Below are 14694 nucleotides of genomic sequence, written 5' to 3' on the forward strand. Positions count from 1 at the left end.
AGATAATGGCAAAGTCAACAGACAAAATACTACATTGATCTAACCCCAACATTACACACACATTCAACAATGTATATCATAGTCACTATTAAAGTACTCAATACAAAAGCAGTAGAGCTATCTTTATTAAGAGGAAGACTTTAGACTTACAAAGCAATTTTATGTGTGTACACATGCACGCAGACACAACATGTGTGCATACACACACACACATATGCTCTGGAATCAAATGTACACAGACGCAACATGTGCATGCACACACACACGCTCTGGAATCACGTGCATGCAGACGCAACATGTGCATGCACACACACACTCTGCAATCACATGCATGCAGACGCAACATGTGCACACGCACACACAGACACATTTTGGGGTCTCACATATTGTCCATCTACAAAATTTCTTTCACAAGGCCATAATAGATAACAATTACCCAAAATGTCATACAATGGGATTAGCCTCAAAGCCATGTGGACGATAAGTGAATCTCCTAACAACACAGCTACACTTCCTTTTACATACAGATTCATAGTGTTTAGATTTTTAGACAAACCACCTTCAGCTTTGATTGGACAATCTTTGCAAAAGATATAGCTGACTTAATACTGAAGAATAATAATCCATAAGGCACAACGGCTGAGTTAAACAGTCAAAAAAAAAAGCTTACATCGTTGGTCAGGGTTAAACTTTAAGGAAAGTTAACACACTAGCTATCATCATTACGTCCTTTTTTTATCAAGTATGTTGCAGTGAGAAATAGAAGATATGGAGTGGGCAGGTAAAATAGGAAGATGTGGTCAATAAAAAGCAAGAAAGGGTTTTTTTTGTTGGCAAAGTCAATGACCCCCCCCCCATTGCTGTTTTCAATACATACATGCTTGTTCTTTCAGGTGCCAGTGCTACATAAAAAGTACCTGTACAGGTGCTGCATAAATGTACCCATACCCATGCCAGTGCTGCGTAAATGCACCCGTGGTAGTGCTGTATAAATGCACCCGTACCAGTGGCACATAAAAGGCACCCAGCACACTCTATTACATGGCTGGCATTAGGAAGGGCATCCAACCATAGAAACCTTGCTACAACAGACAATTGGAGTCTGGACAGTTCCTTGTCAAACCGTCCAACCCATGCCAACATGGAAATCGGATGCTAAACAATGATATATATATATATATATATATATATATATATATATATATATATATATATATACACGCACACACACACACACATATATATATGCATACACACATACAGAGTTTCTCTGATGATATATATATATATATAGACACACACACACACACATATATATTTGATGATGATGTATATGCATGTAGTAATAATAATAATAATGATAATAATCTAAGGATGGAATTTATACCAGCACAATTTGGTACAATCCCATAAACTTGTTGCAAGTTGGGTTTACTAGGTTGTAGCTGATATAATAAGAGGTTTTATGTGCATACTCAAAAACATTTCCCGTAAATGAACGTAAAGGATACACACACATGTATATATATATGAAAAACAGAGTGTATAAGAATGAAGGAGAAAATACAAGATTATACATACACACACTCATATATATATATATGAAAAACAGAGTGTATAAGAATGAAGGAGAAAATACATTATACACACACACATACAAGCACAAATTATCTCATTTTTTTTTTCTTCATATTATGGAGATTAGGAAAACAAAATTTACAACACCATATGTTGGTTGCACATGTAATGAGACATAACGACTGTGATAATGTTATGTAAATGTTAGGTATTATTAGATATTTCTTGCAATTCAATATTTATCAACACTTCTGCTTCAGTAACAAGATTTCTAGTTCAATGGTCTTTAACTTAATATTTGGTTTGGGTGAAGATCTTTCAAACCAAGTGCAATTTATTCACTGATATCCTTTACCAAACCAAGCTCTAAACACCTCCTGTGTCTGTAGGACAGTATTAGAAAACAAAACATATTTATATGCTGATAATGAATCAACTGCTAAGATTTCAATGTAAATAATATTTTTATGTTATAAGCATTAATCTGAAGCTGCAGAAAGTAACAGGCACATTGCCAGGAATTGAACCATGTGATCTGCTGCATGCCAGACAACCAAAGTTGTTGATTACAAACACACTGTTGTATAACTGATAATGCAGTCATCATGGTAAGTGATGATATTATAGTTCATGTCTACACAGTTGATCTGTTTCTCTTTTCAGTCTAAGACTGGTACTTATAACACTTTATCATGCTTAAATGCAGCTTTAATTACAGTCACAGGTAGAAGGATTTTAATATTCTACACCCTTTTAATTTACACCCAAACTTGAATGGTTTCATAAAAATGAAAATAGTGAAGGGTGCTAAACTGTTTTTACTACACACTTTTAAAATATATTAGCCAAGTGACAACCAGTTAGTTAACCCACAATACAGACACATTTTTCAGTTAAACTCAAAGTAAAGGAAAATTTTGGTTCTCATTATAATGCTTTCTTTCACAGGCACAAAGTCAAAAATTTTGCAGAGGAACAGTTACTTATAAGATTATATTGCACTCAATATTTGATTGGTACTTTATTTTAATAATCCAGGAAAGATGAAAGGCCAAGTCAACCTTAAAGAACGTGAACTAAAAAATATAAAAACATGTAACTAAATACTCGCAAAGCATTAGTCCACCATTCTGTCAATTCCACTCATCTGTTATCCAAGTTCTTATAATGATAGTAACGATGGTTGTACTTGTAGTGGTGTAGTTGATGAAGTGTTGGAGACAGTGGATGTGGTTGTGGTGGTAGTGGTAGTGGTCAGAGTGTTGGTGAAAAGAAAAGAATGGCAAAGCAACTCTGTCAACTTCTCATGCTAGCAACTGAAAGTCCAGGTGGTGCTTGTGTAACACAATATATCTGGTAGCTTTGCAAGTGTGCACTTTTGCAGGAGAACTGCTCCTGGGGGACGGGGGACTGATACTTACAATAGTCGAAGAGTATTTGACTTACTCCAGCTACAGAAGAAAGTATTAGACACATTTCAAATAATAACAATAATAATACTTCACAACATTTATAATTATTTCTAACATAAAACAAAAAACAAAAATAATGAAAATAATATTTAATAATTTGTAACATAAGCAGAAGGGACACAAATTATAGAAGAGGTGAACAGACACTTAAATCAACTTGGTTAGAACTTATTTTATCAAGCCTGCAATGATAAAAGGCAAAGTTAATCTAAGCAGGATTTCAACTCAAAATGTAAAGGAACATAACTAGATATGACAAAGGATTTTGCCAATTGCTCTATCTCTGCTAACAAGAACAATGACAATTTCTCACATTGTTGGTAGACCAGATTAATTTCTGAAAGGAACGAAGCTATATAATTTTCAATAGTTAACTGGATATCTTCTTTCATTCTATTGTTACTCTCACTATGTCTCACCTCTAGACATTGCACTCCTCCTAGTCCTTCTCCTGAACAGAAACATTCTGGAATTCCCTCACTGTTAATGCTTCTGGAATATTAAATGCATCAATCTCATCACTTGATGAGACTGGTGCAAATGTCATGGGCATTTCCCATCTGAAAAAGATGGGATGGTTACAGCTTTGACCATATTTCTGCTCAATTAGGGATGACTTGGGGATAATAAACAACAACAATGTAGTAACCATTGTATTCTGACCAAGTCCACCTTGCCTGGTCTCTACAATGGTCACTGCCAAAATATACAGTTGTGCACAAATAAAGTGATGAGGGTACAACATGAGATTATCACATTGCATTCTATACAACTAACTCTTGCATGTCAGAGTGTAAATACAGTTCTTGTAATGGCAGAAACATGATATATCTGGAACAAGAGATTTTTGGATCAGACCTAATTGTTTGGTCAACTAGTTGCTTGATCAGAGATGTGCTGGGACGATACAGCATCACCAATAACTGTAATAGTACCAAAATAACATTTTAGCTGAAAATAATAAAGTTCTAAACAAGTTCAAAAGCAATCATCCAAAGCTGTTGAGTTTCATTTTAGGTTATTAAAATCTCATCTCTGCAGCAATAATAACAACTTAGAAGAATCCATGTAAAACACCAGATTAGCCCTTTCACATTCGTAATCATAATGCTGATAGATATATTCATCATAGTTATATGATAATCATTAAATAATTGAACTGAAAAAGTATTGTGTTTCTGTGTGATTAATGAGACTTTTTCTGTAGACAAATGTAACTTGTCAACCAGAATAAACAGTCAACTATATATCATACACTCAGAAGCAACTTAACACCATATATATATGGCTCAGTGGTTAGAGTGTTGGGCTCACAATCATGAGGTAGTGAGTTCAATTCCCTGATCGGGCTGTGTATTGTGTTCTTGAGCAAGACACTTTACTTTATGTTGCTCCAGTTTGGTCAGCTGTAGAAATGAGTTGCAACATCACCAGTGTCAAGCTGTATTGGCCTTTGCCTTTCCCTTAGACTACATTCGTGGCGTGGAGAGGGGAGGCTGGTATGCATGGGCGACTACTGGTCTTCCATAAACAGCCTTGCCCAGACTTGTGCCTCGTCAGAGAACTTGCTAGGTGCAATCCCATGGTTATTCATGACCAAAGGGGGTCTTATACATACACACGCACACACACACACATACCAACAGGTACAGACATACATATTACATATATAACTAAAAATACAAGCAAATAAATACACTACCAACACAAACTTCATACCAATTCTAGGCAAAAACAGAGAGCTAAACATAAATTAAGAGGAAAACTACTGACTGTGAGACATCCAGAGAAAAGATATAACCAAACAACAAAGTAGAGTAAGAAAAACAAAACAGCGGGAACAATTTCAAATGTTGAGAAATGAAATCAGTAACATACTGTAAAAGTATATAACACAGAAACAACAAAATGAAGAGAGATATCTATGTTAAAGAGAAAATAGAGAGATGGTCTTTCTTACCTAGGCTGGCAGTTCGGGACATCTCTGGCTCAGATTTTTCTGATGACATTGATGAATCTCGCTCTAGACTGCCAGCACCACTAATGACGTTCATGAGATAGATGGCGGTCCAGGCGAAAGGCATTCTGTATTTACCAAGTCTTTCGCAGAATTGTACAGCATTGCTTTTATGTTTCTCTTCTCTAATCTGAAATATTTACCAGACACATACAATGCAATCAGACAAACTCAATCAAAAGAAATCTATCAGTAATTTCTAGCATTCACAATTCCCATAGGGATAGAAAAGGCTCAATTCCTACAAAATTTATGAACCAACATGATCAAGAGAATATTTACAGAGTGTCTGTTAGGTGTTTTTGTAATTATATTCATTAGTCGTCGGAAATTACTATGAATTTCAGTAATTAATAGTAATTTCCCTTTTTTATTTAAATAAATCCCCTAATGTATTTGTATTTTAAAAAGAAATGGTCAGCTTTATGATAATCTATCTGTCTCTCTCTCTGATAAGAGTTCAAATCCTACTAGGGTTGCCTTTTTATTCTTATCTTTTCAGAAGTCTAGGAAGGCCTGCAAAGGTCATAAGTATTGCTTCTCCTCCCTCAGACTAATTTATCAAAAAAATATTTAAAAATAGATGCATGGTAAGAAGTTTGCTTCTCAACCACATGGTTCTGGGTTCAGTTCTACTGCATGGCACCTTGGGTGACTGGTTTCTATTATAGCCCAAGGTCAACCAATGCCTTGTGAGTGGATTTGGTAGGTGGAAACTGAAAGAAGCCCACTGTATGAATATATATAGACATACATATATAAACTATGAATGCATGTATCTATGTATGTGTGTGCACTTACGTTTGTGTTTGCCCCCCCCCCACTTAACAACTTGTGTTGGTTTGTTTATGTCCCTGTAACTTAGCAGTTTGACATAAGAGACCATAGAATAAATACCAGTTGAAAAAAAAAAACAACCTAAAACATCTCACTGCAGTGTCTTAGTATGGTTGCAGTCCAATGATTGAAACAAAACAAAAGATAAATATATTTTACAGGTGAAATATCTATAATCAACAGTTATCTTCAGATCATAGAATTCTTACTTTATCTTCTTTCATGTAGGGTTCAACACATTCATTGATTTCGCCTTGCTGTAATACTTTTTCAAGCTGAAGAAGAAAGAGAGAAATATGTAAAAAGAATACAATTTTATTTTAAAAATTAAATGAAGTGATAGTCGGCAACTGAAGAAGTTGATGTTTTAACTCTGTTAAACACCAACATCACCAACTGCCAACTATCACATCTACTGATATAAAACTATGAACAAATCTATTCCAGCCATGACCAACCTGTTGATGTAAGACTACATTATCTAATTTGTCTGTTCTTGTTTAGTAAAGTAGAATGTGATTTGAAGATTTGGTAGCTACTTATAGCAGGTCAAATGATCATAGCAAGGTTCCCTTGTTAACTGAAGAATTCTTAAGGTGAGGCTGCTAGGACTTATGTTGTAATTCTGAAGTATTAAAAATATGAAACAACAAAAGAAGAGAGTATTATTCTATAGTCGTCTCTTCATAATATTAAAAGTGATTTATAACTCAGGCACAAGTTCATAGTGAAATAGGAACACAGAACACAAAAGACAAAATGTAATGAAGTACTGGAAAAGATTTTGTCCAGTGCTCCATCAATCTTGCCATATGTTAGCCTAATGTATAATATTAATAAAACAAGCCTGAGAGTTATACTTTATACAACCTCAACTATGGAACAAAAAGACACTAACAATATCTTTAACATAATGAAATAAATTTGTATACAATGAAATATGCTCAATATTTCTGCACTATTTTCACAAATCCTCAATTTGTTAATATGGTGCACAGAATTTTCATATTGATTTCTCAGATGTCTCTGGTTATTTCATATGCATACTCCATTAAGTAAATATGCTACTGAAATGTTTTTTAAATTTAAAAACATCTAATTTTATTAAAACTTCTCTTCAGAATGATTAATAAAAACTTGAAGGTGGCGAGCTGGCAGAAACGTTGACACACCGGACGAAATGCTTAGCGGTATTTCGTCTGCTGTTTACATTCTGAGTTCAAATTCCGCCGAGGTTGACTTTGCCTTTCATCCTTTCGGGATTGATTAAATAAGTACCAGTTACGCAATGGGGTCGATATAATCGACTTAATCCGTTTGTCTGTCCTTGTTTGTCCCCTCTGTGTGTGTAGCCCCTTGTGGACAGTAAAGAAATAAGAATCATTAACACATTGAGTAAAATGCTTAGTAACATTTCAACTGTCTTTATATATGTGTATATAAAGGGGGAAAGACTATTACACACTTTACCCTAGAAATAATCTCTGATAAAATTGAAAAAAAAACAATAAAACACATAAACTCAAAATGTGACATACCCGAACCACAAGGAAAACATCAGGGGAAGGGTATGTAAGACTGAATATAGCACTCTGGCTTCGTGTTGATCGGTCTTTGTGGGGTACATGCATGTTTATCATTCGGTTAGTGGACTCTGTGTTCATATCAAAGTAGAAATTTTCAGATATCTGCAAAATATCAAACACATTAATTAATACATTGGCGGCAGTGACATGGGTTAGACAATTTGACAGGAGAGTTGCATCAGGTTAGTCTGATTTGGCATGGTTTCTACAGCTGGATGCGCTTCCTAACACCAAACACTCCAGGAGTGTAATGGGTGCTTTTACGTACCACAGGCATGGGTACTGTTTATATGGTACTGGACTGGCCATGACTACAATGAATAGGTGCCATTTACATGGCACAAGCACTGACCACGACTGTGATTCATAGGTGCCCTTTACATGGTGCTGCCAATGATTCACAGGTACTATTTACATGACACCATCAACAACCACCTTGCCAGATCAGATTGGAGCTTGGTACAACCTCCTGGCTTGCCAGTCCTCAGTCAAACCGTCCAACCCATGTCAGCATGGAATGCAGATGTTAAATGACGACAATGAGGATGACACGCACACATACACACACACATATATATAATATATATATATATGAATGTATTGTTCACAAACTGATTACAAATGGATAACAATATATATTATATGAATGTTTGAGCTATTAGTTTATAATTTACGCACATATTTACATGGCACAGGCAGTGACCACAACTATGATTCACAGGTACCATTTACATGGTACCATCAACAACCATGACTACAACTTACAGATGCCATTTACATGGCACCAGCATGGCCATGTAAATGCATAAATCAGAAAGATTAAAAAAAAAAAAGGTTTCTCAGAGTTTGAGAATGCATCAGAAGTGAACAGTTGCTGATTCTTTGTAAGGTTTGGTTAATTAATATGCATGTGCGTGCTTGCACATACAAAAACACATGCAAGCAGGTATACAAATATCAACACACACAAATATCAATGATATGAATGCTGATGAAATACCTTTTTCTTTTCTTTAGCATCATAAAGTGCCAGAGATACAAAAATAGGCTCAATATCAAGTTCAAGTCTGAAAAGAGAAAAATACATCACATAAGTGAGACATCTGACACACACATACACACAAACATATACAAACAGAGTCCACTAAAAAGATGTATACACACTTCAGGAAAGGAAAATCTGTAAAAATATTTAATCCAGTGTTATTGCAATTTATTCAGTGTTATCACAACTTGATAAAACAATGGAAGAGGTATTTATATGTACAGAGGTAATTATACAAGTTAAATATTTATGCAGGTTTTTCCTTTCCTGAAGTGTGTATACATTTTTTTGCCGGGATCTGAATATACATACATGCATGATGCAAGAGTTCTTCAAAACTGACCAACCATTAAGGAAAGGGACAGGCTTATTGCCTGTAGATAAGAGGACAGTTGTGGATACATGTTTCTGGTTTGATAGTCCTCATCAGCACAGCATTTATCTGACCTTATCTCCAGCAGCAGCCAAAGGACTTAGACTTGTACAAAACAGAATAGCAAACAGTTATGGCCTAGGTAATTTGCTTCATTTAAACCAGCAGTTTTCAACTGGGGTCCATATAAGATTTGGTGGGGGGACAGGGTTCACACAACAAATTAGTAAATTGTCCACAATAGTATTTTAAGGGCCTCTGAAAAAAATTTTGCTTTAGATTTATGTATTGGTATTTATTGTAAGAAACAGCAAGGTTTCTTTCTCTAACATTTTACATAGTTCAGCTTACACAAATTAATGTGTGAAAAACAAAGTAGGAATTTTGAAAGATATTTCTATAAAACTAGTTTTTTTAAACATCAAATGTCCAAGAAGAAAATAGTAATCAAAGGGGTCCATAGATAAAAAAAATGGTTGAGAACCCCTGGTTAAATAAAAATCAGCTAAGAAAAATAACTCAGAGTAGTCAATGGTGTGTATTTGAATAACATAGACAAATACTGGTATGTTAAATACCTTACAACAAAAATTATGGATATATCAAAATTATATCCACCACTAGAGGACACACACACATTAAAAACCCAGAGGGCATAGGTATAATTTAGTCAGTTAAATTCATGTGGATGCTACAAAGAAAGATATACTTATACAATCTTAATATTGATTTCAAATTTTGGCACAAGGCCAGCAATTTCAGACATAAATCGATTAAATTACATTGACTCAGCACTCAACTGGTACTTATTTTATTGACCCTGAAAGGTTGAAAAGCAAAGTTGACCATGGCGGAATTTGAACTCAGAAGATAAAGATGGGTGAAATGTCACTAAACATTTTGCCCGACGTGCTAATGATTCTGCCAGCTCGGTGCCATCAAAGCAATAACAGATTTTGGAGGGGGATTAAAATCAATTAAATCAGCTCCAATACTTGGCTGGCAGTATATTTAATTGATTCCAGAAGCCTGAAAAGCAAAGTTGACTCTGGCAACATTTGAATTTGTACAAACGTCTTTAATATTAATAAAAGACAAAACAAAAACACTGTCTACACAAAAGACAGGAAGGTCATGGGTGGAATGATTTTGATTATCTACACTGCCTAATACCTTGTGAGTGAATTTGATAAATGGAAGCTGATGGAAGCTGTGTGAAAGCCCATCATGCAATATATATGTGTGTGAGCATGTCTCCGTCCCCACCCCCAACCACCATTTGAGAAATGATGCAGGTTTGTTTAAGTCCCCATAACTTGGCAGTTTAGCAAAAGAGACCGACAGAATACGTAGCAGACTTAAAAACAAGCACTGGAGTCAATCTGTTTGACTAAGCTAACCAATGTGATATTCCAGTATAGCCACAGTCCAATGATTGAAACAATAAAAGATAAAGATAAAGATATTTTTAAGAATTACTTCATTTGGAAAACTTTGATTAGGATTCTGTGCCCAAAATGTTCTCGGGGTATTTCTGGGATCATTCTTCTAGCAGTGAGTTCATCCTAAAAACAGAATAAGAAGATAATGAAGTATAATCCAAATGTGCTTTTTTTTTTTTTTTTGCAGTATTTCAACACTGAACAAATATTAATTATGCATTCTACATACAAAAATTTTCATAAATAAGCTGCAATGCATTCCACTTAATTTTATACTAATAAATTTGTCAGATTAACACCTGTGACTGTACAGCACAGTGGTTATTACCAATATATATCCATGCCAAATTTAATAAGTCAGGTGGAAGCTATACCTCCGTCTGAAAACTGAAGCAACAAGCAGGTGAGATAAGTTATGGAAGTGTCACTTTATAGTGAACTAAAATTACTTGATTTGTAACCACAGTGTTATTATTTGTTTTCTGCAAAACTAAAAATATTTAAAGGATATGAATATTCATGTTTGTTAACTACGCTGTTACACACTGTTATGTATATGTCTAAATGTATTAAGCAATAAAACATACAAAATAATTTAACAAACCCAACAAATCCAATATTAACATATATGTATGTGAGTGCCTAAAAAAGTATATTTTATATATATATACATACACCTTGCCAGATCAGATTGGAGCTTGGTACAACCTTCTGGCTTGCAAGTCTTCAGTCAAACCGTTCAACCCATGTCAGCATGGAATGCAGATGTTAAATGACGATGGTGATGATGATGACATGCACACACACACACATATATATATATGAATGTATTGTTCACAAACTGATTACAAATGGATAACACTTAATATATATTATATGAATGTTTGAGCAATTAGTTTATAATTTACATGCATATCCATACATATACATACACATGAGCACGCATGCACACACACAATCTGTAAAGCAGTTGGCTTTGGGAAGGACATTCAATTGTTGAATTCATGTCAAAGCAGACAATGGAGTTTGGCACGGCCCTTTGGCTTGCCAGCACCTGTCAATCTGTTGAAACCATGCCAGCATAGGAAACAGACATTAAACAATGATGATGACGACGATGAAATATATACTCTTTACTCTTTTACTCTTTTACTTGTTTCAGTCATTTGACTGTGGCCATGCTGGAGCACCGCCTTAATAGTCGAGCAAATCGACCCCAGGACTTATTCTTTTTGGAAGCCTAATACTTATTCTATCGGTCTCTTTTGCCGAACCGCTAAGTTACGGGGACGTAAACACACCAGCATCGGTTGTCAAGCGTTGGTGGGGGGACAAACACAGACACACAAACACACACATATATATATATACATGTATACATATATACGACAGGCTTCTTTCAGTTTCCGTCTACCAAATCCACTCATAAGGCTTTGGTCGACCCAAGGGTATAGTAGAAGACACTTGCCCAAGGTGCCACGCAGTGGGACTGAACCCGGAACCATGTGGTTGGTAAGCAAGCTACTTACCACACAGCCACTACACACACACGCCCATAATTACATATGCACAAAGTTATTTATACACACATATATGCAATATACAAATAGACTCAAAGGTACTTGAAGGGACACGCATATCAATAAGAAGCCACAGCAGCATGACATCAAATAATAATTTTGATGACAAGTAGTGATTACATACACATGGGTGGCCTACACACACACCACTCATTAAGCATATCCGTGTAGTGTAAACATAAAACAGTGATGACATAGCTAACATGTACTGACCTCATCTTGTGATGGGTACAAACTAAAAAGGGAGTTTTGTCTGCATTGTTTACGCTGAGACTCGTTGTTGCGGTCAACCTCTTCGGCAGGGATCCGTTCCAGAATTGGTTCCACCAGACGATCAGCCTGGGACTGCTTCAGATCAAATATACTGCTGGCCCAACTACCACGAGGAGTTTCATTCATCTGCATTGACTGACGCTTTGGCGTGTTGTCCTGAAATGTCACAAAAGAAGACAAAGCATCGTAAGATTGGATTCAGTAAAGATTCAGAGATTCAGCACTACATGAGACTAATTGCATGTTGCATTATATTGTAATACACCAGGAATCAAACCATAGACATCCGTATCTTAAGGCTAAGATTTGATTTTTGTTAAACATGTAATTGAAATAGCCTTAGGTCATTAGCATTCCGATTACTCTGTCAACTATGATGTTCATTTATCCACATTGTTTCAAATTAATCCTGCATTACCTCATAGCTTCAATATTTCATTCGTGTGATTATTTATTTCTATAATAACATGCTATGGTAAGTGTGAGAGGTCAGATTCAGACAATTTGAATATAAAACAGGTAAAATATTTGCGTTGGTTGTGGCCTGCTTACATGCTAAAGATTAAATATCAATGTGAATAATGTATACATAAAATGGTACAAGCTGCAATATTTTGTCTCATAGAAACATCTTAAAAACTACAGGGCTTTGCTCAGAATACCACTGAATCACCAGAAATGGTATCTTGACCTAATTTGGTCTCCTCAGTGATGAGTACCCCAGATGTTCTGAGTTAAGCCTGTGCTCAAAACCTGCAGTACTATGCTGAAATCTCAGACAGAAGATGAGACTTTACAATGTTGAGTCTTTGTTTCTTGGTGTATGTTTTGCTGTGATATATCATCAGTCAAGGGATATGATCTGTGTGTAACTAAATATATAAATAAAATACATATTTATTAAAAACTAAAAAATGAAATTATTGCCTCCATCCCACCCCATATATCTACACGTGACTGTACTAGAATCTAAATTCTCACCTTGTCCTGTTCCACCAGGCTATCTTCCACATCAATCTCATATTCCTGTTGAATAATGTTTTCATTGTCAGGAAGCCGCTCTTTGTTACAGACACTGAAACTGTACTTCTCTTGTCTGAAAGTATTAACAATTTAAATAAACAAAACACAGAGAAAATCAAAATCAAATGAAATGAGGATTTACAATTGTGTTACAAAATCTGCTTAGGATAGAAAGGGGTAGAGAGCTAAGCCTACTGGAAATATTATACAATACAGAATTATATCCATGTGCTGCATGACAAAATAATGACTAATCTTTCAGTCAGGTAACTTCATTATTATATGAAGAAATAGGAGGAGGAGTCACAGTGGTTGTGTATATATTATTAAGAGAAATGTTTATTTACAAATATACATGCTGTAAAATCTCTTTTAGGTACAAAGCCTCTTCTAAGCCTTCTCTGCTGTAGTATTACTTCTAACACATTAGTCCATGCTTCATCTTAGAGCATACAATTTACTTCAGATCATTAGAGCCTCTGTATGGAAGCAGCCATTCTATCTTAAACTACATCCTTTTAACTTAGAAAGAGTGAGCAGACATTGAACAATGAAGTTCTAGATACACTACGCATGAATAAAAAATGGCATGGTTATGTCTGGAATACTTTTCATCATAGGCCAGTCTGCTCAATCAAGGCTGACCAAGGGCTAAACAATTATAAAAAAATTCCCACTCTACAACCAGTTCCAGTGACTAACCTTAGAGTCAAAGAGAGAGACCTCAAAGAGGTCACTCAATCTAAGAGAAATAGCAGCTAAATCTCATCTTAATCTTAAGCAAGAAAGAATACATTGAACAATGAAGTCCAAGATACATATATACAATTTCTGAAACTAATACAAATGAGAGGTCATGAGTGGAAAGCTGTTGATCAAAGATCAACTTGATCAAGGCTAACCTAGGGCTAAACAACAACATATCCTTAGTTTATCAAGTACTTCCATGTTTAAAGTTTTATCCCCACCACCCTATCATCATTACTAAAAATGAAATGGTGTGATGTATTCTATCATAATGTTCCTAGTGTTAACTGCATCAAAGACATTTATATTTTTGGTGAAACCACATTATGGGAGAATTTGAGACTCAACACTGCACATGAACAAAATACTTTGTATCTTATAGTGCTGACACTGAGTACAACAGTAAATTTGTTGTAGGCCTTCAAGACTCTAGATTATTAACATCATCGTTACAGTGGTTTTGTTCATTATTTAGACCTACATTACATTTCAATCAATTCTGTCACTGATAAGGTGGAGACACATGGCTTAGTGGTTAGGCTGTTAGAATCATGGTTATAAGATTGTTGTTTCAATTCCTGGATTAGGCGATATGTTGTGTTCTTGAACAAAACACTCCATTTCACGTTGCTCCAGTCCACTAAACTGGCAAAATTGAGTATTCCTGCGATGGACTGGTGTCCCACCCAAGAGGGTAAATATATGCCCCACAAAAGCCAGA

The 14694-nt window shown here is 35.4% G+C and overlaps 1 protein-coding gene across 20 annotated transcripts in view; it reads right to left on the minus strand.

The window, feature by feature from the left end:
- Positions 1-14694, minus strand: part of LOC106868262 (dedicator of cytokinesis protein 7) — a 175959-nt gene that overhangs the window by 111187 nt on the left and 50078 nt on the right. For all 20 annotated transcript variants that reach the window (XR_016242868.1, XR_016242866.1, XR_016242867.1 and 17 more), the window contains 7 exons: positions 13185-13299; positions 12144-12359; positions 10388-10473; positions 8491-8557; positions 7443-7592; positions 6114-6179; positions 5011-5197 (listed from right to left, as the gene is read on the minus strand). Coding sequence is in view for 16 of the 20 variants with exons in the window: in XM_089356432.1 (XP_089212558.1) it covers positions 5011-5197; positions 6114-6179; positions 7443-7592; positions 8491-8557; positions 10388-10473; positions 12144-12359; positions 13185-13299 (887 nt within the window). In the remaining 4 variants the exon portion in view is untranslated. The remainder of the gene's footprint in view (positions 1-5010; positions 5198-6113; positions 6180-7442; positions 7593-8490; positions 8558-10387; positions 10474-12143; positions 12360-13184; positions 13300-14694) is intronic.

This window comes from Octopus bimaculoides, chromosome 8 (genome assembly GCF_046866305.1).
Source record: "Octopus bimaculoides isolate indiv1 chromosome 8, ASM4686630v1, whole genome shotgun sequence".
NCBI classification, from domain to species: domain Eukaryota; kingdom Metazoa; phylum Mollusca; class Cephalopoda; order Octopoda; family Octopodidae; genus Octopus; species Octopus bimaculoides.